The sequence below is a fragment of the Sinocyclocheilus grahami genome, unplaced genomic scaffold, assembly GCF_001515645.1.
Source record: "Sinocyclocheilus grahami isolate Dianchi unplaced genomic scaffold, SAMN03320097.WGS_v1.1 scaffold1798.1, whole genome shotgun sequence".
NCBI lineage: Eukaryota > Metazoa > Chordata > Actinopteri > Cypriniformes > Cyprinidae > Sinocyclocheilus > Sinocyclocheilus grahami.
Genome location: NW_015506977.1, coordinates 92,623 through 120,598, shown reverse-complemented (window position 1 = coordinate 120,598; position 27,976 = coordinate 92,623). Strand labels below are relative to the sequence as shown.

Below are 27,976 nucleotides of genomic sequence, written 5' to 3'. Positions count from 1 at the left end.
GGAATGAAAATAATACATTCACAAGCATACAGTTATGATTTATTGATGCAGGAATTAATAACTGTTAAGTGGTTTAATAGGGACAGTGTCCTAAAATGGGAAAAAATAAACGAGAAGTGGTTTAGAAACTACTTTTAGTAGTTAGTAGTCAGTAGCCTATAGTGTCTACCATACATTTTTATAATACTATACTAAGTTAGGTAGCTTTATTTGGTATAAAAGTGGAGTCAGATGTGTTAATAAATCTATTTTAGTTGAAGTAATTAGACAAACTGAGGTGCAAACAATGAGGTGCAGATTGAGTAAGCTAAGCTAAGTGCAGAGCTTAGTTAAGAGTTAGAGCAAACACAGTCTCTATGTGGTGTGATTTATGTGCTCTGTCAAGGTAGCTAGCAGACTCATGCAGTACTATTAAGATTATTTACCAAATTTAAAAGCGGCACCTTCCCATGGAGGATGGAGTCATTCTCTCTTCAACAGACCAAGTCTACATCACAAACTATTCCAATTACAGTATCTATGAATGATATTTTATGGTATTCTCTGGACACCGCTTGGACGTCATAGATGACATATCTCTATTCACCATCCTTTGGAATAGGGCCAGAACAGATTACAGTCTCTAACATAATCTTTGTTAGCATACTCACCTCATTTAAAATTACTTTTTGGATTTCCTGACTAGTAAAGCCGGATGTTATTAGTGCTAGTGTGAATAATAATTAAATCTATGTTTAAATATCTCTGGTTTCCATTTTGCATTGGACTATGGTTGCAAATGCACCTTCTAAAAACTTTGCTGAAAGTAGGTCATCATATGCTCTGAGATATTTGAACTCTTGGTGTTCACTGACATATCTTTGTGTCTAATATCTTGTATCTAGATTGGCTCCAAGTGGAAAGATGTTGCATCTAAATGTATCCGGGGTCACTTCCAGCCGCTCCTCTTGTTCTACGCCAACCCAGATGGTACCGCAGTGTCCAATGAGGATGCCCCCAGACAGACCACCATGTGGTCCCATTATAGCTCCCCCCTCAATGGGAAGGGGACAGGTAAAACTGCCTTGCTTAACAGTGTATGAGATCAACCAAAATGTCCAGATAGTACATAGTGCACATAGTGTTTTTAGCTGTGTGGCTTGGGTGTAACCTTTTTAAATATTTAATCGACTTAAAATTTGAATCTGTTGAACCCAGCAGCATGTCATCATGAGGGTTTTTATTCCAAAATGAATAATAAAAAAATTAATTAATGAATTAAGCGATTTTTCTTTCAAATCATTAAGCTGTTGTATCCAAGAACAGTATATGAGATGATATGAAACTGCATAATATTTTTTTTAATTATTATTATGAATGATCTTTTGTATGAAAATTAGGTACAGACCAACTTTCAATGGGCCCTGAGAGTTACGTAAAATGCGCTTTTATCCATTACTATATTCTATTTGAAGCACAAATCCCAGTTTTGCGGCAAGCATTTGCCGGGTGGATGAGTCGATTTCTGTGCGGGTTTCTGAACTCTACCGAGGACAGGGATTATCACCCACGCGCACTTGCTCTCGCTGCCTTTCACTTTATCTCTCTCTCTTTCTGTCTCTCCTAATCCTTTCCCTCTGGCCTCTGCGTTGCAATGTTATTCTCTTGTCCCCTCTACTGAATTTTCCCTCCATTCTCTCTTCTATTCTTGCTTTACTCTGACTCGTGTGCTAAATGGATATTCTCCCCAGGCTGTCATATTCACCTAGTCCTATTGGAATGGGAAAGCATTCTTATTTTTCCATGAATATCTGTAAGTAGTGCTTGTATTTCTTTTTTTTTGTCCTGTAAGCTTCATTGATTTGATACTATTTGTGTCAATAGCTGACAACAATGTGATGCAGCACGGTGCAGTGTTGTACATGGGTAACTATTGCAGTTGTGGAGCTGCAATTTGTCCACTCGATAATTTCCCTCCTCTGCTGGACCTTTGTGTGTTTTCTTGGTAGTTGCTCAGTCTTTTGTAGACTGTGAAATGTCTTAATGTGTTTCCTGGATTTGTTCCTCTGGTGCTTTTGGACGAATGTTTAATGTGGGATCTGCGCCAGCGTGTTCCTGCAGTCTCTGCTGAGCTCTGTACTTAAGACTGAGCTGGCAACACTTCTGCTGAGCAGAACACAGATGCTTTCTCGGTAGTGATAGACTGCTCACGCTGCCATGATTTCATCAAAGTTGCTAAGTTTTCACTGGCTTTAAATGATGGGCTTGACGACAACATTCCTAAGAAAGTGTAGTGTAGTCTGTAGTGAAAACATAGTGAACATCAATGAAATTAAAATGTGTTGTGCTCTTTTTTTGTATGCTTAATATATTTAACAGACTTTTGAAGCCTCAGGTTCGAGCCCCCTTCAAGGACATCAAGCAAAGTTTGTTTACCAATATCTAGTAGAACTGAATGGGCAGGTCATGAACTTGTGAAACTAAATTAAAAGGAGGGAACTAATTAGAACTAAAGACTTTTAGACAGTACTAATTTAGAGCAACAACACTATTTTTCAATTGACGTCAACATTTTCCTTGTAAATTGTAAAGAAGTGTCAGAGACATGCACATGTTCCTATATGTAAAGCTTTGGTGCACCTGATCCCATTCCACCTTTTCTCTCCATCATTTCCTGACCTCACCGACCCTAGAAATAATACTGGCAAAAAGCAAACATTACATAACAAAAAGTAAGCAAGAATTTAAAAAATATAAATAATACAGTATTTAATGGTCATTTTCCTTTTTTGACGTTTTAATTCTTCAAGATAGATTATATTATGATTGATGTCGATTTAAATCCAATGAATTTTCTATTGTTTTGTTTTGATGGATTTATTTTAACTCGATTATTATTACCTATTTGTTTGATTTATTATGCAATTTTTATGTGTGTACAGTGGCAGATCCACTTTGCTCTTCATCTATGGGGAATGCGTTAATCCATAAGCTTGTTTTTTCCCTCTTCAAACATCTGGGGTGGCTCACTGCGTGCCCTATATAAGCACATAACAAGCAAGTTTGTCCTCTCTCTCTTCCAGCAGAAGTTTGCAGACACAGCAGAGATGTAATGTAGTTTAGGAGGCCTCTACTCAAAGCTGTTTGTTAAGTTACAGATTGCACTGCCTTTTTTGATTTGATTACTTAACTCAGTGTGCACTGGATGAGACACAGAATCAATTTATAAAAGTCTTTCTCTGAAAATACATTAAAAGAGGTCGGTCTACAGCAGTATGATAGATAGCATTAAAATATAGTGCAATATGGTAATAATCACATTTTATGTCCCTTGCATCATGTGCTATGGATGAAGGTTATTGTTACTTGCAAGATTCTCTCTCTCTCTCTCTCTCTCTCTCTTTCAGAGATATATAATATATATATAAATATATATGAGGATGAGTCAAATTATTTTTTTTTTTGTTCACAACATTGCAAAGCATTGGCATGTAGACACTAAAGAGTAATGCAAAGTTAGAATATATAAAGTCTAATTCAATGTAGGTTTACCTCTGTGTTTCTCTGTCTCTCGTTCTCTTTGGCAGATACTCAGCTGTCAGGCTCTAAGAAACTGGACAGTGTGAGAGATATGAGTGCTGGTTCCCAAAGAACAAATCAGGGATCCCACAAAACAATGCAGTCTTCAGCCAATCGGTGTAAGTCATCATGATTAGTTGTTCATGTCCACACAATATTTTATGCTTCCATGAAATGGTTAGCTAAAGAAACAAACAATGTTGGGAGAAATTGCATTAGAAACATACTGATATGATGAAAGTAACAAATTTCTCCCTTTTCAATGTCCCAGTTAAAGTGCTTCCAGAAAGTCCCAGCAGGTTCCGAGAGTCTTCCAGAGATTTTTCTCACCGAGGAGGACAGAGAAAAGAGAGTGAAAGAAGCTACCGAAGGTCAGATTCTCTCCAACACAAAGGTATGTTAATAAAAGATACATATTTATAATAAAATATTTGAGTTATTAAATCTAAAATGAATTATCATGTGCACAGTAGCCTTTGTAGTGTCTGTTGTATTCTTCTATTAAATAAATTCAACAAAATAACAGTTCCAATGATGATTCATACAGAATATGTGGCATACAATAATTGTACCTTTTTATTAATGTGCTTATAAAATATTTAGACTTTAATCTTATTATAGTGTTAGTATAGACCATGCTTCATTCATTTTACCTTGCAGTTTTTGCATTTTGTAATTCATGGAGATTTGTGTGTCACACATGTAATACGGTTTCCACTGGTAATATGCATAAATCATGAGACATCATCCACAGGCCAAAACAGAACTGTTAAACTTTTTCATGAGCACTAGAGCCCTTTTAGCATAAGCCGATTTTAGACTTTTAGTTTGGTACTATAGTCCTGTGTTTTTTTGCTACTTCATGTCTCTGAAATGAGGTTTCATATTTGAAACAGTATAAAAATATTTTTAATATTTCAGATATATGTTGATGGTGTTAATCAATTCAGACATTTGATCATATCAAATGTTTATATTACTACATTTTTTTAATGCAAATATTATCCACTATTGACTACACAGAAATCACAGTTAACTAAGTAAATGCATGAAACATTTGAAATTTACAATGAATGAATTGTAATTACAAAGAATAAATGATGAATCATTGCAATGAAGAATTTTGTTGGTGAATCTCTTTCATCATAAGATTTTACTTTGGCTCATGAGCCAGCATATCAGAGCCACTGTTTATTTAGTTGAGATTGCAGCTTACAGATATAGTTCTGGGAGTATGAAAACATAGAAGCAGTGTGCTGATCATGATTCAACTTTACTATTTTCAGTTGGGGGTGCTTGCTCTGGCAAACGGAGCTTTTAAAGGCAACTTACACACAGGAAAAAAAATTGAGTACTGGCTAACCTCCAAAATAACAGCAAACCATCTGTCCTATTAAACAGCCTGCCTAAAGCATATACTGTTCAAAGAGGCTTAAAATTCATGTTAAAATCAGCATAAAATTATTGTCATGCTTTGGCTAAATGTGGTGTGTGCAGGAGAATTGAGGATGAAGATTAAAGCAAACAGACTTAACATAAATTAACATAAGGAACTGAACGTAAGCGTTAATGAGAAATCACAACTAAGAGAAGAAACACAGGCATATAAATACTAAAACAAACAAAGAAATAATTAAGCAACAGCTGAACGAAAGGTCTAATCAAATAATTAAACCATAAAAACTAATTAATGAACTCAAGTAGTCTGGAAGACAGCAATAACTGAAAACAAACTAAAAACAGAACATAACTGTGACACTTATGAAAGACTGAGTCTGTAGGTTGTAGCAAATTAACTCAAAAGGGAAATGTATACAAATAATTACAATTAATTATAATTAATTACTAAATTAATTACTGTAACTGTAGCAGAATTAATATTGTCATCAGCTAATCTGTTCGTCCAGCGAACATTTAGTGTAATTTCATATCAACTCTAAGAAAGGATATTTTCGTGGCCACAGAAAATAACCCTCTTACAGTATTAAAGGGGTCATATGATGTTGCTAAAAAGAACATAATTTTGTGTATTTGTTGTAGTGGACTCTGCTTCGTCCACGGTGAAAGTCGATCCGGCGATCCACAGCGCGGAGTTGATGTATTTCCTCAGCAACCAGCACGGATCAGCTACAGGCATGGAGCTGGATATCGGATAAGCGGATATAAGCGGATATCGTCCTCTTTTGGAAGGCCAAACAAAGTAGTTTCGCTTTCACAATGAAACACACAGCGCCTTCACGACATGGCGGTGGCGGCAACAACAATACTACAGCGAGAATAAAAGTTACGCCTTCTTTCTTTGCGTGAACATTTGGGCGGCGTTATGCAAATCTTCCCACATCATGACGTAGACATGTGGGGGCATGTTAGAACGAGCCGTTTTAGGTAGGCGTGGTTGACTCTTAACTTTTATAAAGAATATCTCTTTGGATTTGAGACTTTAGTCTTTGCAACTTTACAAATCTTCTTTATGCACCAAGAACTTGTAACACTACAAAGAGAAAGGAAAAATTTAAATCGCATCAAACTTGGCCCTTCCAGGTCACTTTCCTTCAGAGTTTAGCTCTAACTCTAATCAAACACACCTGAACCAGCTAACCATTGTCTTCAAGACTACTAGAAAGCTACAGCCAGGTGAGTTTTATCAGGGTTGGATCAAATCTCTGCAGGAAAGTGGCCTGGAAAGGCCAAGTTTGCCCATCACTGCATTAGAGCATGTAGCTTGATCGGAATCGAAAAAGGGACATTATTCACACGCGGTGACAGAATCAGAAACTCATGTACTTTGTGCACAAAACTTTTATTAACTAAACGCTATAACTAGTCTAAACAAACAAACAAATAAACATACACTCACACGTACATACAAAGAGGAGCTAAAGGGGATGAATGAAGCCATTAGAGAAACCAGAAAATGCAGTTATGGAAAATGAGTCAGAGCCACCTGAGTTAAAACCATCAGTGCCATTTTACAAGGGGGTCTACAGCTTATACTAAACCTCTGTTTCGTTTAGTTCAATGTACGATACTTGCATCGTGTCATTGAATGAGTGTCCGGATGCAGTCTCGGATGAAAGTTTTGATGGTTTGAAGGTTTGGTGTTGTTGGAGTTCTTCATGTTCTTCCGGGTTTGAAGGATGATGAACTCCAAAAGATGTTATTCTGGCTTGGTGGTGGTAATGAGAGTTTTCTCCCAGATGAAGGTGATGAGAGGAGAGTGCAGAGCTCGAGAGATGTCAGCTGAAATCTGAGGATTTTTGGTGAATGAAAAGACGAGGCCGAAGCCTAGCACATACTTTGGGGTCCAGAAGAGTTCTAGCTCACCATCCCCACCTTTTCAGAATCTAAAATAACCTAGACTGAGCTGTGTCAAGGCCTGCCATGCGCGGCTGCGCCGGCTCTGGGACTTAGCAACCAGAAGATGGGAAGGTGATGAGAGACGGGTGAAGAGACTAAAAAAGCGAGGCAGGTCACTGAAGTGAGGCCTTTTAAGTTTTGTGGAGGTCACACCTCTCGGGGGTCAAAGAGCCAATGGTGACTTACACTTCTGGAGACAAAGTTTATGACTCTTTGTCTCCGAACATGGTAATTTGCATATGTAACTGAATTGGATGTTGATGCAAAGACTACTACAGATTCTTATAACACTAATATGTTGCATAGGTATAAACATATAATATACACTCTCATTTAGATCATCTGAAGACAAATTCATAGAGACCAAACATGGTATAGGTAAGGTTACGTGAACGAGTGGTTCTATCATAAGCATGCATAAAACAGTATACAATACAAAAGACAATATACAAGAACAGTAATAATATACACAATGACCTGGGGATATGTGATAGGAAGGTCAAAGACAGGTTTATCTGTGAATGAGATTCCATTTATATGGCATTGTGTGTCTTTGCCCCTCACTGCAGAACAAAGATCCAGGGGGCGGGGTTGGATCCACATCTAGGGGGTGGAGATGGGTGGGTTTAGGGATCAGGGGGTGGAGACGGGTAGGTTTAGGTATATGTAAGGTGGGAGGAGTTGTATCTGGATCCAACCTCAACCCCTGGATCTTGTGTTCTGCAGTGAGGACCATCTCACATTTTGGGGCAAGGGTCCAATTTACCCTAATAGTTGGCTTGTTGATTGAGGGGTATTACGGAGTATTTGTTAAATATAACAAAATATTGTGTGTCTGAATGGTCTAGATGTGTCACGGAAACACCTGCCTCACCAGCTGAATCAGCCTCCTACACCCGCTCACAATCACCTGATTACTGATCACGGACACCTGCACCCACTTACCACACCAGTCAAATACTCACTCACCTCAGTCACTCGTCGGCTGGTCTCAAGGTTACAAGCTGCTCTCTATGGGTTCCTTGCCTCCCGATCTACCTGTCACGCCTCGGATTCCTCAGCTCTCGGCCGAAGGACCTCCGTGCCAAACCCAGATAAGACTGTGTTCTCTGCTTCCATTTATTCCTCAGTTGACTCTTTTCTGTTGGAAGCTCCTCCTAAGTTCCTCTGAATAAACTTCCCGACTTACGTTAACCTGTCTGTTTGCCTCTTTGTCCCGGATGTGACAGAAGACCAGCCCCTCAAAATTAAACGGACTCATGGATTCTCGGAGCACATCCTCACCGGAACCCTAACCCATCCGGACTGTCACCGCCTCCCCACCCGCCTGTCCCATGGCCCGGCCAGCAAGCTTTTGCTGCAATGTTCCCTCTACCTGGAGATGCAACCACACCTGTTTGTGACCGAGCGGGCCAAGGTGTCATTCATTATCTCGTTGCTATCTGGACAAGCCTTGCAGTGGGCCGAAGCCTTGTGGAATGCACAGAGCCCGTGGATTCACTCGCGGGCTGGCTTTGTGAAACACTTCCGGGAGGTATTCGGTCAATCGACCACGGAGGTCACAGTGCATGAGGAACTCTTTCAACTGCGGCAAGCCGAGTTATCCATCCACAGGTATGTGCTGCGCTTCCGCACTCTCACCGCTAGCAGCGGCTGGAATGAGGCCGCCCTGCTCTCGGTTTTCCGCCGCGGCCTCAACCTGGGCTTACGCCAACAGATGGCCATCTACGATGACACCGTGGGGCTCGACAGCTTTCTCCAAAAGGCGGTTCGCATCTCCCAGCACCTAACCGCGTGCCATACGGAATCGCTACCCGTTGCCGCTGCCTCACCCTGCCTCTCTGCTCCAGCACCAGAGCCCATGATCACGGATAGCTACCACCTCTCGTCCACGGAACGATCTCGGAGACTCACCCGTGGCCTATGTCTCTATTGTGGATCCCCAGAGCACTAGCTCCGCACCTGTCCCATTCGTCCATCTCGCCCAGCGGTGAGTACTATCCAGATCACTCCTGATGTGTCTTGCATGCCTCATATAAATGCTCTTCTAATTTATCACACCCAATCCTTTCCAGTCAAAATCCTCGTGGACTCCGGAGCTTCGGGGAATTTCATCTCCTCCTGTAGTCTCGCCGGGTTCCAAATTCCCCGCTGCAAAAATGCCACGACCTACCAGATCACCACTGTCCAAGGAAAGCTGCTGGGCAAGGGGCTGGTAGCACCGCACGCCCGAAGTTGCCCTACGGATTGGATGTTTCCACACCGAACGGATCTCTCTCTACTGGTGCCGTCGTGGACATCGTCCTGGGATGCCCCTGGCTCGCCAAACATCAACCCACCATCGTCTGGAAGTCCGGAGACATACTCCAGTGGAGTGCGGAGTGCAAACAGGAGTGCCTCCGAGATCTGCCTATCCCGAGCTCCATCTGGAACGACCTCCCTGTCTGTTCCACCTCAGTGGAAAGCCCGGATTCATCGCCTGTCACTCCTCCTCCTCCTGAATCCCAGGCGTTCCAGGATGTGTTCAGCAAGCTCGCTGCCACTCACCTTCCACCTCACTGGCCATGGGACTGTGCCATTGACCTGCTGCCTGGGGCCCAATTACCCAAAGGACACGTTTATCCACTGTCGATCCCGGAGAGAGCCACTATGGAGGAGTACATTCAGGAAGCCTTGCAATAGGGGTTCATCCGCCCGCCCACCTCACCCGCAGCGTCGAGCTTCTTCTTCGTGGGCAAGAAGGACTTCAGCCAGTTGGCGGCACCACTTACCTCTCTCCTCTGGCGGAAGGCCAAATTACTCACCTGGACCCCGGAGGCACACCAGGCCTTCAGTCAGCTCAAAGCCGCCTTCTGTACGGCCCCGGCCCTTTCACACCCGGATCCCAATCTCCGCTTCGTGGTCGAGGTGGACGCAGCGACCCTGGAAGTGGGCACCGTCCCGTCTCAATGGCAAGGTGAACCCCCCGTGCTCCATCCATGTGCGTATTTCTCACGGAAATTATCCCCGGCGGAGCAGAACTACGACGTTGGAAATCGGGAGTTGCTGGCCATCAAGCTCGCTCTGGAAGAGTGGCGGCATTGGTTGGAGGGTGCCAAACATCCATTCGAAGTGATCACAAACCACAAGAACCTACAATATCTCTGAGAGACCAAACGTCTTAACCCGAGGCAGGCCCGCTGGACTCTGTTTTTTACCCGCTTTCACTTTGCGGTCACGTACTGTCCAGGGACTAAGAATGTCAGAGCGGACGCGCTTTCCCTGCAACACCAGCCAGATCCTACCCCCGAAGAACCAGAGCCCATCCTGCCACCTTCTGTCTTCATGTCTCCGATTCAATGGGCCCTCATCGATCAGATCCGTGCCGCCACTCTCACCGAATAAGGAAAACTAGTTCCGCTACCCATCCCTCGCCGGCCCTGGTCCCACCTGGGTGTGGACTTTGCCACTGACTTGCCTCCCTCAAACGGATTCATGACCATCCTAGTAGTCGTCGACCGGTTCTCCAAATCCTGCAAATTAATTCCCCTGCGTGGATTACCTACCGCCCTGGAAACCGCAGAAGCCCTCTTCCAGCACGTATTCAGGAACTTCGGTCTCCCACAAGACATTGTTTCAGACAGAGGGCCTCAGTTCAGCTCAGTTCCTGGGAGCATCCGTCAGTTTGTCCTCTGGATACCACCCGCAGACAAACGGCCAGACCGAATGGAATATCCAAGAGATCGAACGGTATCTCCGGGCCTACTGTCATGACCATAAGGACAGCTGGAGCCAGTACCTACCTTGGGCCGAGTATGCCCAGAATTCCCTGCGCCAGGAAACCACCGGACTCACCCCCTTTCAATGTGTGCTAGGTTACCAGCCACCCCTGTTTCCTTGGACCGAGGAACACTCGGAAGTCCCAGCGGTAGATCACTGGTTCCGTGAGAGCGAGAGGGTATGGGACTCAGCGCATATCCATCTCCAGCGGGCCGTCCGGAGGCACCAGGCCAATGCGGACACTCGTCGGTCTTACAATCCCATCTATCACCCAGGGACATCCGCCTCCGGTGGCCCAGCAGGAAGCTGAGTCCCCGGTACATAAGTCCTTTCCCCGTAGCAAGGCGCATCAACGAAGTCACGTACCAGTTACACCTGCCTGCCCATTACCGGATCTCACCCACCTTTCATGTGTCCTTGCTGAAACCCTTCACTAATCCTCTTCTCCCTCCCTCCACAGAACCCGAGGTAGAGACTGTGTTCTCTGCTTCCATTTATTCCTCAGTTGACTCTTTTCTGTTGGAAGCTCCTCCTAAGTTCCTCTGAATAAACTTCCCGACTTACATTAATCTGTCTGTTTGCCTCTTTGTCCTGGATGTGACAAGATGCTACAAGGTTTCACATAGTTGTTTTTTTTTATTTGGCAACACTTTACAATAAGGTTCAGTTTGATAATTAAAGCTGCAAGCAGCGTTGAGAGGGCCCTTGCACCCGGGCTAACTGTCACCCGGTGGCTTTAGGAAAACAGCGAACGGTGAGCAATATTCATTTGAAGTGGTAAATATAGAAGGAATATGTCAAAGTCATTTATATGTGCCAAACTACCTGCTACCAGCTGGTGTCGCTATGACTATAGCTGAATATTGGCATGTAGATGTATTCAGACCAGCACTTTTATCAAACATATGAAGTTTGATGCAGATTCAACATGGTATGTTTGAGGTAGTGTAAAACATGACATATTCTGTTGCCAACAGGAGGCGCTATGATTATATTGGCATGTAGATGTGTTCAGGCCAGGACTCTTATCGAACGTGTGAAGTTTGGGGGAGATCGGACATTGTATGGCTGAGTTACAACAACTTCCTTTTCCATGGCGAAACATAAAAATTTGTCAGGCCGCCAAGGACACACCGTTTAATGAAAACTTAAGATCTTCACAATTTAACATGGCAAAAGCCTTTAGATTAGACTGACCAAATATAACGTTGATGTCATTAAATCTCTAGGAGTTTGTTAGAGCATAAAACATTCCACTTCCTGTTTCCAGCAGGTGGCGCTATGATTATAACAGAATATTTGCCTTTAGATGTGTTCAGAACAGGACTCTTATCAAACATGTGAAGTTTGGGGCAAATCAGACATTGTATGCCTCAATTATAACAACTTCCTATTTCATGGCAAAACATCGAAGTTTGTCAGACCACCATGGACACGCCTTTCAAAGAAAACTCAAGATCTTTGCAATTTAATGTCACAAAGGCCTTTTGATTACACTGACTAAACTTGGTGTTGATCTGTTTAAATCTCTAGGAGGAGTTCGTTTAAATACGACGCCTGAAAATGGCAAAAACTTCACAAAACTGGCTGAGAAAATTCAAAATAACTGACTTCTGTATAACCCCTTTTTTGGCCTTCATTTTGGCTTAGTTTTCCAAATACATTTTGGGCCATTGTATTTTTGTATATATAATTTTAATTACTAATTAAATAATATTTGTATTATTATTTTTTTAGATATGACATTTCCTCGATCATCTTCTCCCCCTGAGAATGGCCCAAGGTTTCATTCTGACCAGAGACAGAGAACTCTTCCCTCACGAGTCTCTCGACCTGAGCATTCTTCAGTACATCCTCGTATATCACCCCAGGAGTCCACCCGCTCAAACCAGGGAATGGCCACTGGCTCCACTCGTCACGTTGATTCATCATCCCTCTGCCATCGTGGGTCTACAAGTCTCCCGGAGCGTAGCAAGTCCAAGCCGTCATGGAGACCAGTGCGAGAGGTTCTGAATGTAGACAGCGTGCTGAGCGAACTAGAGCGGCGTCAGCAGCAGCAGCAGCGTGGGAGCCCTCGATGTGTCCGTCGCTTTGGCCATGAGAGAGGACTGATGAAGGAAAAACAAAAAGGTCTGATGACTATTTATGAAGATGACTCACGTTTGGAGACTGAAAGTCAAAGCTCCCAGGAGTCTCAGCGACAGATGATGGTGACGAGGCCTAAAGGTGGAGCAAATGTAGCACAGCGGAGTGATAACTGGATGATTCAGAGGACAGAATCAGGATACGAGAGCAGTGATAGGTTGAGCAGTGGTTCCACCAATCCTGACTCTCCAGGTGTTGAGAACTTCACAGGCAAAGAGCTCAGACTCAGTCAAGATGCACAGCACCTCAGGTAGGAGAAATTAAGTAGTCATAGGTGTGTGATTTGTACTTTGGATTCCTTGTTCTTGATTCAGTGTTCTTGATTTCCTCAGGGATCAAGGTCATAATAACCAAGGTGACTCAAAAACAGAGGCAGTGCGTTCTCCGCAGTATCACAGTGAGTATTAATCATATGCTATGCCACATGGTTTCTGGTTTAAACCTGTTTAATCCATGCTGTCAGAATGAGAGCTCAAACAGCTGAAAAAAACATCACAATAATCCACAAGTAATCCACATGACTCCAGTCCATCAAGTAACATCTTGTTAAGTGATAAACTGCATGTTTGAGAAACACATACATCATTAAGGTTTTTTAACTTAAACAGTTGCTTCTGGCTAAAATACCAGTGATGTATAATAATGCATCATCCAGTGAAAAATTCCATCCCCTGTTGTCCTCTCACATCAAAAGCTACCAACATATTATTTGATCTGTGCATATTTCTCTTAAGATTCAAACAATATTACTTTTTCACTGGAGAAAGCAATATTATGGATAGAGGACTTGTATTTTAGCCTGAAGCAAGCACATTTTATTACAAACATGAAGCTTTTGCTTCATAACAAATTAATCGAATGACTAGACCTGTTTAAAATTTTTATTCAGAGGACACTCATTAATTAAGTATATAGTAAACAGTAAATAATCTTTATAGTAAATTATCTTTATAATACATAATCTTTTTACTTTGTATATGTGACACTGGAGCACAAAACCAGTCATAAGATAGTATTGATTAATATTAAATCAAAATGTAATGTTTGAACCAAAACAAAAATATAATTTGAGAATACTAATACATTTGAGAAAACTAATACATTTGCCTGTAATTTGAGTATGTATTTTTAAGTTGGTCCAAAGTATAATATTTTTTGTGTAGTTAATTTACTTTTTTAAGATTTTAAAACTGGCCCAGCCAGTAGCCCATATTCTTTAGCTATGTTGAGCTTTGGTGCTCATTTAGGAGAGGTTGTTTTTAATCTAGTCTATGATTCGTGGGTCCTGTCCTTTCTGCCTTTTTTCTGTTATAAAAAGTGGTAAAATGCCCAAAAAACAGCTATGTTTTATTTTCTTTGTTTGTAATTTAGTAATTAGCATTTCTAAATTAGTGTAGAAAGAGATGTCACAAAATGCACTTGTAAATTCTATTTCATGAATCAGCATGTCACAAAATGCTCATTCTGTAGAGGACTTTTTTTTTAACAAAATACATATCTCATTCACTGAATGAGCATTTCAGGTCATATGTGGCACTTCATTGTATAGCATGGTCTGTCTTAGTTTAAGCTACATATGAAACCAAGCTCGCATCAAACCCCAAAATAGAGACAGGCATTTGGAGTTGTTCCAAAAGACTGAATCGTCTACAGTTTTGTCATGTTTTTGTACAATTTGTGATTTTACGCAGCTGTAATTCTCACTAATTCCATGATAGCACATGGTAGCATGCCAAAAACTGAGAAAATCCCTCTCTCCCCTTCTTCTACTTCGCAAGAGACAGAAGGAGCTTAAAATTTAAAACATTTTGCCCCATTAAAGACTGATATATATTGCATTGGAATACAAAGATGGAGGAAGAAAATAGATAAAAACGAATTCTTTATCATTTTAAATTGCACTGTGGTCAATCAGGCTCGTGTGGCAGTCTTGTGTGGCATTTAGCTCCTAGTTCTTCAAATCAATTGTACTATTTCAGGACCATCTTGGCTTCCCAGAAGTCATGGAATTTTAAAGCCCCTTAGTAAAGAGAAAAGCACCAGAAGCCAGCAGGACAGCACACATTCAGTAAAAGACAGAAATGCAGGAGCATCATAAAAGTAAAAAATGCAAAAACATCATTACAATGGTAAAATGTATTCTATAAGCTTACTGAAGCCCAAATCTTTGACTTAGAGCACATGTTGTATCCTGTGGCTTTATCCTCACATGGAGCTCAGCAGGTTGGCAGGAAAGAGATGAATAGTCTGTCTATTTATAAATAAGTGAGTAGGATGCGTCCTAGTGAGTGTGTCTGTGCCCACTGCGATCCAGCTAGGAGGATTTTGGCAGTTCTTTTCCTCTGTCGCTACACACCCATGGCAGAGATGCAAAAATTCACCTTTTAGGCTTGATTGTCTGTTGGTTGATGTCTCATGAAATAAATTATTGCACATTTATTCCCTCAGGTAAACATTTGGTTAAAATTCAGGGAAAGAACTCAGAACATCTCATGAAAGGCAGCCCAAATTCAAGGTATTTACAGGCTTTGTCTTTACACTGCAAATATGTTACAATGTACAATTCACATTTACAACAGCATGCCATGGTGATATTTCACTCACAATTTGCCTTAAGGGAATATCAAGGAAATATTGATATTATTATATAAACAAAATTACAAAACGAGTTAAATACAAGTAAAAAATCTGGGTGATTTCCAACTTGTACCTCAGTTTGTAAAAACAAACAATAATGTACTTGAGAGTTATGCATTTAGGTCAATTATGTGATGATAATTTTTTTGTCATGTCTATTAATTTATTCATAAATGCATTAAAAATGCAATTTCTACAATTACTTGAATGCAGAGTAATGTTTTTCATTTATTAATTAAAATTCATAAATTTTTTGAGAGGCACAAAATTAAAAAAGTGAAGGTAATATAACTCATATTGAAGAAAAAAGTGGCACTTCATTGTATAGCATGGTCTGTCTTAGTTTAAGCTACATATGAAACCAAGCTCGCATCAAACCCCAAAATAGAGACAGGCATTTGGAGTTGTTCCAAAAGACTGAATCGTCTACAGTTTTGTCATGTTTTTGTACAATTTGTGATTTTACGCAGCTGTAATTCTCACTAATTCCATGATAGCACATGGTAGCATGCCAAAAACTGAGAAAATCCCTCTCTCCCCTTCTACTTCGCAAGAGACAGAAGGAGCTTAAAATTTAAAACATTTTGCCCCATTAAAGACTGATATATATTGCATTGGAATACAAAGATGGAGGAAGAAAATAGATAAAAACGAATTCTTTATCATTTTAAATTGCACTGTGGTCAATCAGGCTCGTGTGGCAGTCTTGTGTGGCATTTAGCTCCTAGTTCTTCAAATCAATTGTACTATTTCAGGACCATCTTGGCTTCCCAGAAGTCATGGAATTTTAAAGCCCCTTAGTAAAGAGAAAAGCACCAGAAGCCAGCAGGACAGCACACATTCAGTAAAAGACAGAAATGCAGGAGCATCATAAAAGTAAAAAATGCAAAAACATCATTACAATGGTAAAATGTATTCTATAAGCTTACTGAAGCCCAAATCTTTGACTTAGAGCACATGTTGTATCCTGTGGCTTTATCCTCACATGGAGCTCAGCAGGTTGGCAGGAAAGAGATGAATAGTCTGTCTATTTATAAATAAGTGAGTAGGATGCGTCCTAGTGAGTGTGTCTGTGCCCACTGCGATCCAGCTAGGAGGATTTTGGCAGTTCTTTTCCTCTGTCGCTACACACCCATGGCAGAGATGCAAAAATTCACCTTTTAGGCTTGATTGTCTGTTGGTTGATGTCTCATGAAATAAATTATTGCACATTTATTCCCTCAGGTAAACATTTGGTTAAAATTCAGGGAAAGAACTCAGAACATCTCATGAAAGGCAGCCCAAATTCAAGGTATTTACAGGCTTTGTCTTTACTCTGCAAATATGTTACAATGTACAATTCACATTTACAACAGCATGCCATGGTGATATTTCACTCACAATTTGCCTTAAGGGAATATCAAGGAAATATTGATATTATTATATAAACAAAATAACAAAACGAGTTAAATACAAGTAAAAAATCTGGGTGATTTCCAACTTGTACCTCAGTTTGTAAAAACAAACAATAATGTACTTGAGAGTTATGCATTTAGGTCAATTATGTGATGATAATTTTTTTGTCATGTCTATTAATTTATTCATAAATGCATTAAAAATGCAATTTCTACAATTACTTGAATGCAGAGTAATGTTTTTCATTTATTAATTAAAATTCATAAATTTTTTGAGAGGCACAAAATTAAAAAAGTGAAGGTAATATAACTCATATTGAAGAAAAAAAGCTAATATAAAAATGATATAAATATTTTAACAGTTTCGTTGCTTAAATATGTTTTTAAATATGTTTTAAAAATATTTTGATTTGTCCACTAAATCAAAGTTTTGCGTTTTGACTTAATGGGCAGGCATACTATATTTTTTGTCCCATTGACCTCTATTCATACACATGCAAATGCTGGAGACTGGAAACGCAACCTCTTGTAAAGATTTTTTGGTTTTGTCTTTTGTTGTGTTCCAAAGTATAATTTTGGTAAACTCTGATTTGTGAATTAGATTTTTATTATGTAAAGAGTTGTGTTTTTACATTTTGTATTTATAATCATTTGTTACATTTTTTATAAAAAAAAATCTCTACCACTAAAGTGTCCAAAACTATTTTGCATGCTCAAAAACTAGTGTGACCACCCCATAACAATGAAAAACTAAATTTTGTAAACTTAAGATATTTGAAAATGTTATAACTTAATGGTTTTACCACATGACTTATACAACATTTGAGTCATTGCATACATTTTTTTTCTTGAAAATGTTTTAAAAGTTTTTTCTGAACCATATGAAACCACCATTAATGCAAGAGTGCATTTGTTTTAAAGGGGTCATATGATGCGATTTCCAGTTTTCCTTTCTCTTTGGAGTGTTACAAGCTGATTGTGCATAGATAAGATCCCTGAAGTTGCAAAGACTAAAGTCTCAAAATCAAAGAGATATTCTTTATCAAAATTAAGACTCTGCCACGCCCCCCTAAAACGGCTCGTTGTAACACGCCTCCACATATCTACCTCACTATGTGGAAATATTTAGTTAGTGTTGAAGCAGCCATGTCAGGGAGACACTGTGTGTTTCTAGGCGAAAGCAAAAGCACTTTATTTGGCCTTCCTAAAGTAGATGCATTTAGGAATCTTTAAGCTCACTTACAACAGAACAGTAATGCATTTTATGGACGACCGTTTCGTGAACCTAGGAGAGGAGGTAATTCTGACTTTGCTATGACAATCTGGCGCTTCTGAATCAGCTACTGTTTTGTTATTAGTTTAAGTATTTGCTATTGACTGTTCAAATGTGGAGTTTTGCGCATCGCGTGTGTGTGTGTGTGTGTGTGTGTGCGCGCTGTGTGTGTGAGAGAGAGAGAGACAGCGTCACATCACAGTAGAGTCAGCTGTCTTAACCGCGGCTTGTGTACTGCATCATTACTGTGTCTGTCACTTCCCCTTTCGGGCTTGAACTGATGGTAAAACTAATTACATTATTTACTGTCTTTACATTTATTTTGAAAGATGAAGCTTGCGATTATGGTAAGGGGCGTTACATTTCCGACGAGTGCTTGCGGTGTTCGGCCAATCACAATGCACTGGGTCCGCTGGCCAATCAGAGTAGACTGCGCTTGTCGGAAGGAGGGACTTTGTAGAAAACGAAGCGTATGAGAGAGGCGGGGCATATAGGACCTACAATAATGTACAGTATTTGAAAAATAATGTGTTTTTTGAACATTAAAGCATGTCAACATATTCTGTTACACCAAATACACAAAATAATGATCTTTAAAAAAGCATCATATGACCCCTTTAAACTATAATTTTTCCTTTTATTTATCATGGACAACTATATGTCATTGACTGCTTTAATCTATAGGTCAAGTGTATAGCAGTCCATTTTGGTGAACATGATTTTGTTTTATTAGTTTGTCTTTACAATCTAAGGTACAGATTGAGAAACTTGAAGTAGAGATGAAGATGTTAAACGTTGTGAAATAAGGTGATGTCTAAATACATGTGTTCATGCTTCACAGAAGGAAGCTAAGATACTCATCCTGTGGTGCCAGGAAAGGGGGCAATGCAGAGAAAGACTCATCGACTGGTGAACTTCAAACAGAGCAACAGGAAGTTTCCATGCGATGGCACCACAGCCCAGAAAGCCCCCTTCTGCGCCGCCTGGGCAAGATCAGCTGTTCAGAGTGTAACAGTTCTGATGAACTCACGAACCCTCTTTCAGAGCAGGAAGACAGCGCTTATCGTTCCAGCACCAGTGAAGTCGCTCCACACGAATCACCGGGGCCTAATCGCAGTTACCCACTGCAGCCAAGGGAAGAATCAGCCATAGCTCCATCAATGCCAACTTACTCCAAACATGCACAGCGACCCATCGAGATAAAGACTCCACCCTTCCGTCCTAGAATTTTGCAGGAGCCATCACAGACAGCTTCCAGAGCCTCCGGTCGTGGCATTCCATCCTCGCACACCACCGCAGTACACAGACGGATGGAATTCAACGGCACATGCCCAAGCTCATCAGATGTGAGCTCAAAATCGGGTTCTGACCAGGAGAGAGGGGAGCAGGTGTCCAGCGAGCCTGGAGAAAGATCTTGTGGTTGGGATAAGCCATCTGCTTCAGTGTCTCCAGGATCTGGAGTGGCACTGACTACTTATTTCTCTGTGGATAATTGTATGACAGACACCTACAGACTAAAGTATCACCACCAGAGGCCGTTGGTCCTCTCCATGCCTGAGCCGAGAGGAGGTGTCAAGGACGGGAGAGACACAGGACACTCAAGCCGCATAGAGAGCCAATCTGAGCGTGCCAAAAATAAGCCTGACCCTGGTATGATCTGTTCAATCAGTCATTGATATATTATTATATTGCCACTACCATTCAAAAGCTTGGGTCAGTAAGATGGTTTTGAAAAGTCTCTTGTTCTCACCAAGACTCATTTATTTGACCAAAATACAGTAAAAAATGTAATTAATATTAGAATAAAACCTTTTTTTCAAGTTTAGCTTACAATTTTAAAATACAAAAAAATACAAATTTAAAGCTACGTTTTAAGCAGATATTACTCCAGTCTTTAGTGTCACACGATCGTTCAGAAAGCATTCTAATATGCTGATTTGGTGCTCAGGAAACATTTATTAAAATGTTTGTGCTGCATAATATTTTTGCGAAAACTGTAATATATTTTTTTCAGGATTCTTTGATTACAAAATGCAAAACAACAGCATTTATTTTAAATCTGTATATTTTCATGTTACATTTGTAACATTGGAAATGTCTTTACTGTCACTTGTTTAATTTAATACGTTCTTGCTGAATAAGAATTTCTTTACATCTTTCTGATCTCAAACTTTTGAACAGTAATATATGTATTTAATAACTTACTAACTGTAGTTAGTAGCTTAACTAAATTAAATGATCCTTTCCAGGCAATAGCAACAATAAGCCCACTGCTAAATGGCACCTTGTCACTTCAAAAGGGCTAGATGAACATGGATATTTGTGAAAGTTATGGTAAGTTCTCACTAAACCTTCAGATACGGTTTTATCTGTTGGTTCAAATCCAAAAATAATTTTTTAGCAATGTACTGACTACACTCTAAAAAATGCTGGGTTGTTTTAACCCAATGTTGGGTCAAATATGGACTAACCCAACTGTTGGGTTAAATTTTGGTTACATTTTTAAATTAGCTTTTTAACCCAACAGCTGGGTTAGTCCATATTTGACCCAACATTGGGTTGAAACAACCCAGCATTTTTTAGAGTGTATAAACACTTTATTGACTTTATTAGATATTGCATTAGATAATACAAACTAAGAATGAACTGTACATTTAGAGAATGTATTAATTATTAAATGCAATTGTTCATAGTTAGTTCATGATATCATATTTAGTTCATGAAAATATTTTATATAAATGGCTGTGATAAATATCAATCCTCTACTTTATTGCAGTACAATGTTTAAAACCTATATCTATGGTGTCAGTCAGAAATTTTCAAGAAGTTTTTCAATATAATTTTATCTGTAATGTAGTTTATTTTTGTCTGAGCCTGACAACCAGGCTCATTGATCAAATATTTTAAACACGCAAGCTACCCTGATAAATGAGAAGGATAATTTGTCATTTTACTGTTCTACATTTACAGCTTTCTATTAACTTTGTATTTATTGCTGTCTCATATACAGTGTAACATTTCATTAGAATAGAGCTTAGTGAACACAGCAAACATCAGTGCAGACATCAGCCATTTTTCATCTAAATAACACACAGCAGAGAATTGTGCTGAGAAAGACCATAAAAGAACATAAAGCAGTGAAACTGTTTTCAAGCTTTGGGCAGCCAAATGTTTTGCTGAGCCAAGCAAACTAAGATTGTTACAAGGCATGCAATGCTCTATTGTTTTGATAAAGAACATAAAACAAGATGGGCTAGTGGTGCCAGGTGAATTTGTTTGTCCTAAACATACCTTTGTTAAGGAAAAGGCAAACTATGAATAATAAACAAACACAATGGGCACTACTATTTTATAAAATTGCTTGAGTGATTTCATTTGGGACTGAATTGGAAACAGCATACTAGCATACTAGACGTACTATTTCTGCCATATAAACATATAGTTAAATAGTAAGAGTAGTATGCTGCAGGGTTGTTATTGTTAACTAAACCTATTTAAAATATTTTGTAAAATCAATATAAACATTAGTTGAAAAACTTAAAATTGTGCATTGGCTGAAATAAAATAAAAAAGCTAATAAAAAAAAAACGAATAAAAAGGACAATCACATAAAATCATTAAGCTAATTCATAATATTAATAAACACTATAATAGTAAATAATAATGCCAAATTAACACTGTGCTGTTCTGAATTCAGCCATTGAATGACTATCCATAGTTTGTGAAATGTTTGTGCTTTAAGATAATAATGAATGAATGGTTGTGTTCAGCCTTTTGACTGGTACTTTATGTATTTAAAAACATCCATTCTCCAAACTGCTTATTGTCTGTAGGGTCACATGTATTTAAAAACAATGCAATATAATCAGTCTTCTTTCTTATCAGGTCCTGGTGACCCAGTGAGAAGTAATGCAAGAGAATTGCCAAAGAAGTTGAAAAAAATATGTATTGTTTTTGTACTTGTAATTACAATGTATTTGTATTTGAGGGGCAGCATAGGAGAAACGTGTCCTTTTGTACCCCCTTCCTGTAAATTGTGATGTTCGAGTATCTTATAAAAGCCATCCACAGGAGGGCAGTATGCACTTTGGCTTGAATCAGTAGTTGCTTGTGAACAGGAATGACCATTTTATGCTGAATATAAAATTCATTGATGATCTTTTACTGAATTTTGACAGGTAACAGAGTATATATGTGACCCTGGAGCACAAAACCAGTATTAAGTCGCTGGGGTATATTTGTAGCAATAGCCAAAAATATATTGTATGGGTCAAAATTATAGATTTTTCTTTTATGCCAAAAATCATTAGGATATTAAGTAAAGATCATGTTCCATGAAGATATTTTGTAAATGTCCTACTGTAAATATATTAAAACTTAATTTTTGATTTGTAATATGCATTGCTAAGAATTAATTTGGACAACTTTAAAGGCGATTTTCTCAATATTTAGATTTTTTTGCACCTTCAAATATTGTCCTATCCTAACAAACCATACATCAATGGAAAGCTTATTTATTCAGCTTTCAGGTGATGTATAAATCTCCATTTTGAAAAATGTACTCTTATGACTGGTTTTGTGGTCCAGGGTCATATATATATATATATATATACATAACAAGAAATTGTCAGAGTCTTAAAGACAAAAATAGCAATTCTGTTATTGACTTTAATTTTATTGCAAATGGACCTTTGTACATACTCCCTTAGAGGTTGTTTGTGGAGTGCCTTCCTGCGGTTTTTTCTTCATGCAAAATACTGACATGATTCAAAATAAATGAATAATGTAAAATGATATCCACTATATATTTTTGGAGATGTCTATGCAGTTATTTTTATTATTTGTTTAATAAATTTCAAATGTTCAATCACTGGTGCAATCTGTTTCTTTGTACTGTATATTTATGTTTTAAATCTAAATGTACTTTCCTTCTAGAAAATCCACAATCATGCTCCAACTGTGCCGACTCAATGTATTTCTATTTGAAAAGTTAATCATGACTCATTCTGCATATAAATAAAACTGCTCACTAAAGGATGTAAAAATGGCTTTATTACCACAAATATCAAAACTCACAGTGCAAATGACACATGATTTACATACATGCTTTGTAACTTTAGGGCTGCCAATTGTTAAAACCTTTATTTTCAGGTTGAACATCCATGGTTACAACATGTAAAAGTTTCATATCGTCCCACTAGAATTGTAATTTTGAAATTTTGGGAATGCTGATGTCAATTTAACTCCTCTTGAAAATCCTCTTGGCCTCGACTCCTTCATAGGAATAGCTCTGTAAGCAAATAAAAAAAAAACTCAAAATGTTAGATAACACAAGTTTTGATCTGAGGCTCTGTCTTAATTCGTTATCAACAACAACTCACCTGTACAAGTTCATCACCAATAATCTTCCTGGTTGTTATTAGCACCTTTCCGTTGTCCTTGCGTGTGAAAGTCCCCTTAAGCATATCTCCCTCCATGACCCAGGATCCCTACAATCAGAAGGTCTATGGTCAGACTCACTTTGAACTGAGCAGTGATAGGTCGAGTTCACCGGTAACTGATTGTTTCTTCAGGAGGCTTGTATAGAGGGTGTTATGAAAGTTACATATTCTTGTCTGTCATTCAAATATTCAAATTGTAAAACTTTGTAGTTTCCACTCCATTAGAAAAGCACATTGATTAAGCAAATAAACAGCTTGCAACATTCAGTAAATGTGACACGTGACACTGATTTAACACAAAAGAGTTAATGTATAACATCACAATCCCATGTTATTGTTTGCATCACCATTCAGCACTGCTCAACATGCATCTCAAACTTTGCCCTTGATCACTTTCAGAAAACCCCTAAAAAGTGCATAGCAGTACCTCGCAGGTGTATATTAGTATCCAAAGTGTACATATTAGTACTGCCTCAGTGATTTTTTTTTTGCAGCAATGCCATAGAAAAAACACTCTCGGTCACCCAAAGAACCTTTAAGCTCTTAAAGGAACATGTTTTATTTAGTGTGAAGAACGGTTTATATAATCTAAAGAACATTTTTCCTCTATAAAGAACCTTTTTGTGCAGTAAGAGTTTCCATGGATGTTAAAGGGTCTTTATGGACTCATAAGGAACCTGCAAATAAGGAACCTTTAGGGTATATAAGACTGAAAGCACCTAAGGTCGTTGTGCTTACTGTGAGCTCAGTGCCGTCTGCCAGAGAATAGTCAAAGGTGACGCCCAGAGTAAAGTCAATTTCCAGTGTGCGGAAAGTGCTGACTTCCTTCACATGGAACTTGTCTCCGGTCTGCTCCAGGGTGATCTTCAGGTTGTCATGAGAAGCTAGTTTCCTTTTAACCATGTTGATGCCTGTTGAAAATATGCAGTGCACGTGCCCCTTATAAATAATGATTGACTGAAGCACTGACTGACTGAAATTCAAAGAATCTTGCAGCGTTTGCTCTCGGCTCCAACAATTCACAGGCGATGTTTAATTTGTCCACTTACCCATTTCTTCCATGAACTTCTCATAGTTCTCATTGCGGTCGACTTTCCAGGTCCCGTTGAAGGTCATGATGACAGACTGCTGTGATTCTGACGGCGACCTAACTTTACCCTGTGCCTGTCTTTTATACCTGTGCGAGTGACAGCACGCTGTCTTATCTAAGTATTATCTTCATGCTGATGTGGCTGAGTAAAGCTCACCGAGTATAAATCTCACCCTACCTCCAGGCTATACATTACACATCCCAGTATGCCTTGCGTCTTCATTAATTGTGCAAAAGAGTGGAGGCTTCAAGTCATTCCATGAGAACAAGCGCTCACTTGTATTGTGTGGTCAAATATTCACATGGCAGTAGTGGCTTTGTTGTTCGCACACAAAGTCCTGCTTTTGTTTGAATTGTTTGCTGTTTAAACTGTGTAGGGTGTGTCTGTTCAGTAGTTGTGGTTTATGTAGCAAGAACTGAGTGGTGTATTTAGGCAATGAATTTCAGTAAGTGTAATTTGACATCTATTAAACCTGTTGAGAACTGTGAAAGGCGAAACTCTTCGTGTTTGACATGACTCACCAGCTTACTGAGAATTATTCACTGTTACTGCTTACAATGATTCAAGTATTGGGTGAAAAGAGCTGTGGCATATTATCTGATAATGAAAATTTAAACTAACAATTCTACCAGACTTGCCAAATATGAAATCAAAGCACAAACATTTGGTGTGGAAGTTTCATCTGGAGACTCCATGACAAGATAAAGAGATATAAAGAGATATGATAATCTCTGATAATGGTTTATTTCATCATTACCTCAGTCTTATAATCTCTCAACAGGCCAATGTAAGAAGACCTTTGAAGACCTTTGGTATCATCCCATTGAAAGCGAAGATAAGAAAAACTCTAAACTAGTCTATTACATTTACGGTCTAAAAAAGTTCACAAAGTTGTGGTCATATGTTTGCCTTGCAGAGTCTGCAAAATAATGAATTATTTTAACAAAATAACGATCTTATTTTATTAAAATTGTTAATAAGACCTAGGCTCTTAGGTTCTCCAAGGCTGCATTTATTCTTATAAAATACAGTAAAGCGGTATTATTGTGAGGTATTATTACAATTTTAAATAACTTTTTTTAAATTTTAATTTATTTAAAGTATAGTAAATATTTAATTAAAGCTGAATTATCAGCAGCCATTACTCTTATCTTCAGTGTCACGTGATCCTTCAGAAATCATTCTTTTATAATTAGACATTTATTATTATTACTATCAATGTTACAAGCAGTTGTGCTGCTTAATATTATAATGGAAACTATTAAACAGGATGCTTTGATTAACAGAAAGGGGGGAAACAGCATTTATTTAAAATATACTTATATATATACAGTATATATATACAGTATATATATACAGTATATATATATATATATATATATATATATATATATATATATATATATATATATATATATATAAAACAGTATAGTATTGGCTACATACTTTTGTTCATTTTGATCGATTTAATGCATTCTTATTAAATAAAAGTATTAATTTCTTTCAAAAAAAAAAAATCTGGCTAACCCCAACATCAGTGCATATGCACAATTAAATTTTTCTGCATAATAGGCTAATTATGTGGTTTTACAAGTCATGCGCTTTTTTAAAGCCTCTGTGGTTCATAGACTGTAGGTATGATTATCTGCTTTTTCCTGCACAATTCTATGAAACATGAAAGGTTGCCTATTAATCAGGATGAAGTCATGCTTGTGTAACATGTGTCTAAGGAATTGAATGGATCACAAGATTTAGAGATCGTAAAGGAGGGGCGGGTTGTGGTGAGAAACAACAGACAGGCACAAAGTTAAATTTGTACTTGGAATGTAATTGTTCCTTTTGATATAAAGTGGAAATAATAAACAAAACAAAAGAAAGTAATTTACAATGTCATACAATAAAGATCAACTATTAAAACGTCTCAGGTTACATATGTAACCATGGTTCCTCGAGGGAACGAGATGCTGCGTCGGAGGACGCTTCGGGAACGCCCTTCAGCATGACCAGCTCTGAACCTCGTGTGTAATCAGACTAATAGATGGGCGAGACGTCACGGCCAGGTGACGTAATGACCAGGAAGCTATAAAAGCACGTACAGTGAGACCAGCGTCAGCTTCCAGGAATGAAGCAAGCGCTGGTAGAGATGCCGAAAGTATGGCCCCAAGACGCAGCGTCTCGTTCCCTCGAGGAACCATGGTTACATACGTAACCTGAGACGTTCGAGCTGTGTCAGAGGACGCTTCGGGAACGAGAATGCCCACGCCGCCAGACTTTCAAATCTTGCCTAGTGTGGAAGCGTGCACAGCTAGGGTGCGAGAACAGAGGAGCCAGGAGTGGCTCGCATGTCTAGGCCATAGAACCTGACGAAGGTCAGGGGCGTAGACCATCCTGCAGCGTCGCAGATGTCCTGCATTGAGACACCTGCCAAGAAGACCTTAGAGGCCGCCACACTTCTCGTAGAGTGAGCCTTGACCCTAAGAGGTCACAGATAGCTCGCAAGTGTCTGTTCTACCCGGGGCATCGTCTTGTAACCGCGCTCATTCATCCCCGCCACATTGCCATAATAATCGGAGGCGGGAATAAAGAGGCGGGCCGAGAACGGTCTTCCCCATGACTTCGACACCTCGGTGTGGAGGTCGGGGAAAAAAGGCAGGCTCCGGCGCGGAGGTGGTGGCTTAACACGCAAAAAACGCTTGTCTAATTTACTCTTCTGCGGCTCAGCCATTTTCTCGGTGGGCCACTCGATATTTAATTTGGCCACGGCACGAGTTACCACCTCCAAAAGCTCCTCATACTGGGGCGATTGAGGGGGCGAATCCTCATCGACGGCCACCACATCAACCTACTCGGAGGAAGACAGGCGGAGCGCCGAGCCCGCTCCCCGGGAGGAAGTAACCGCAGCGTGGGCTTCCGATCCCGGCAAGCGAGCGCTGGATCTGGCGGGTGAGGAAGAAGATAGGGACTCGCCCGTCTTCTTTCCCTCCGCCAGTTCCAGCTGCGAACCCCACGAGCGTAATCGCCGCTCCGCGGGGAACGCTAGCGAAGGCACCCTCCTCAAAGAGTGCCCTCCGGGAGCGCAGAACATGCATCACAAGACGCTCGCAATGCGAGCAGTCAGCTCTCTCAAGAGCTGACTCAGCATGCTCCGCTCCCAGGCAGACAACGCACAGGCTGTGTGTATCCCCACCCGTAATGAAACGTGGGCAGGGAGGAACACACAGTCTGAAACGCTGCCCACCTTCGCCCCTTAACTGGTGTTTCCTCTTTTCATGTGCTTTTGACATTGTATCTTCCCTATGTTTTCTTTATTTTCTATGGGAC

At 39.6% G+C, this 27,976-nt stretch overlaps 2 protein-coding genes across 4 annotated transcripts in view; one reads left to right on the top strand and one right to left on the bottom strand.

The window, feature by feature from the left end:
- LOC107572698 (inactive ubiquitin carboxyl-terminal hydrolase 53-like) overlaps positions 1 to 22,358 on the top strand; it is a 33,949-nt gene extending 11,591 nt beyond the window's left edge. For all 3 annotated transcript variants that reach the window (XM_016259127.1, XM_016259126.1, XM_016259128.1), the window contains exons 10-18: positions 885 to 1,053; positions 3,567 to 3,677; positions 3,830 to 3,952; positions 12,412 to 13,069; positions 13,152 to 13,216; positions 15,268 to 15,334; positions 18,965 to 19,773; positions 20,373 to 20,457; positions 22,009 to 22,358. In XM_016259127.1, the coding sequence (XP_016114613.1) occupies positions 885 to 1,053; positions 3,567 to 3,677; positions 3,830 to 3,952; positions 12,412 to 13,069; positions 13,152 to 13,216; positions 15,268 to 15,334; positions 18,965 to 19,773; positions 20,373 to 20,449 (2,079 nt within the window). In that variant the 3' untranslated portion in view covers positions 20,450 to 20,457; positions 22,009 to 22,358. The remainder of the gene's footprint in view (positions 1 to 884; positions 1,054 to 3,566; positions 3,678 to 3,829; positions 3,953 to 12,411; positions 13,070 to 13,151; positions 13,217 to 15,267; positions 15,335 to 18,964; positions 19,774 to 20,372; positions 20,458 to 22,008) is intronic.
- Positions 22,359 to 23,163: 805 nt separating this feature from the next.
- On the bottom strand, positions 23,164 to 24,838 carry LOC107572697 (fatty acid-binding protein, intestinal-like). Its single transcript, XM_016259125.1, has 4 exons — positions 24,614 to 24,838; positions 24,303 to 24,475; positions 23,505 to 23,612; positions 23,164 to 23,413 (listed from the first exon to the last, which is right to left on the bottom strand). Exons 1-4 carry the CDS (start codon positions 24,678 to 24,680, stop codon positions 23,363 to 23,365), a joined length of 399 nt encoding a protein of 132 aa, XP_016114611.1. The 5' UTR covers positions 24,681 to 24,838; the 3' UTR covers positions 23,164 to 23,362.
- Between the last annotated feature and the right edge of the window lie 3,138 nt (positions 24,839 to 27,976).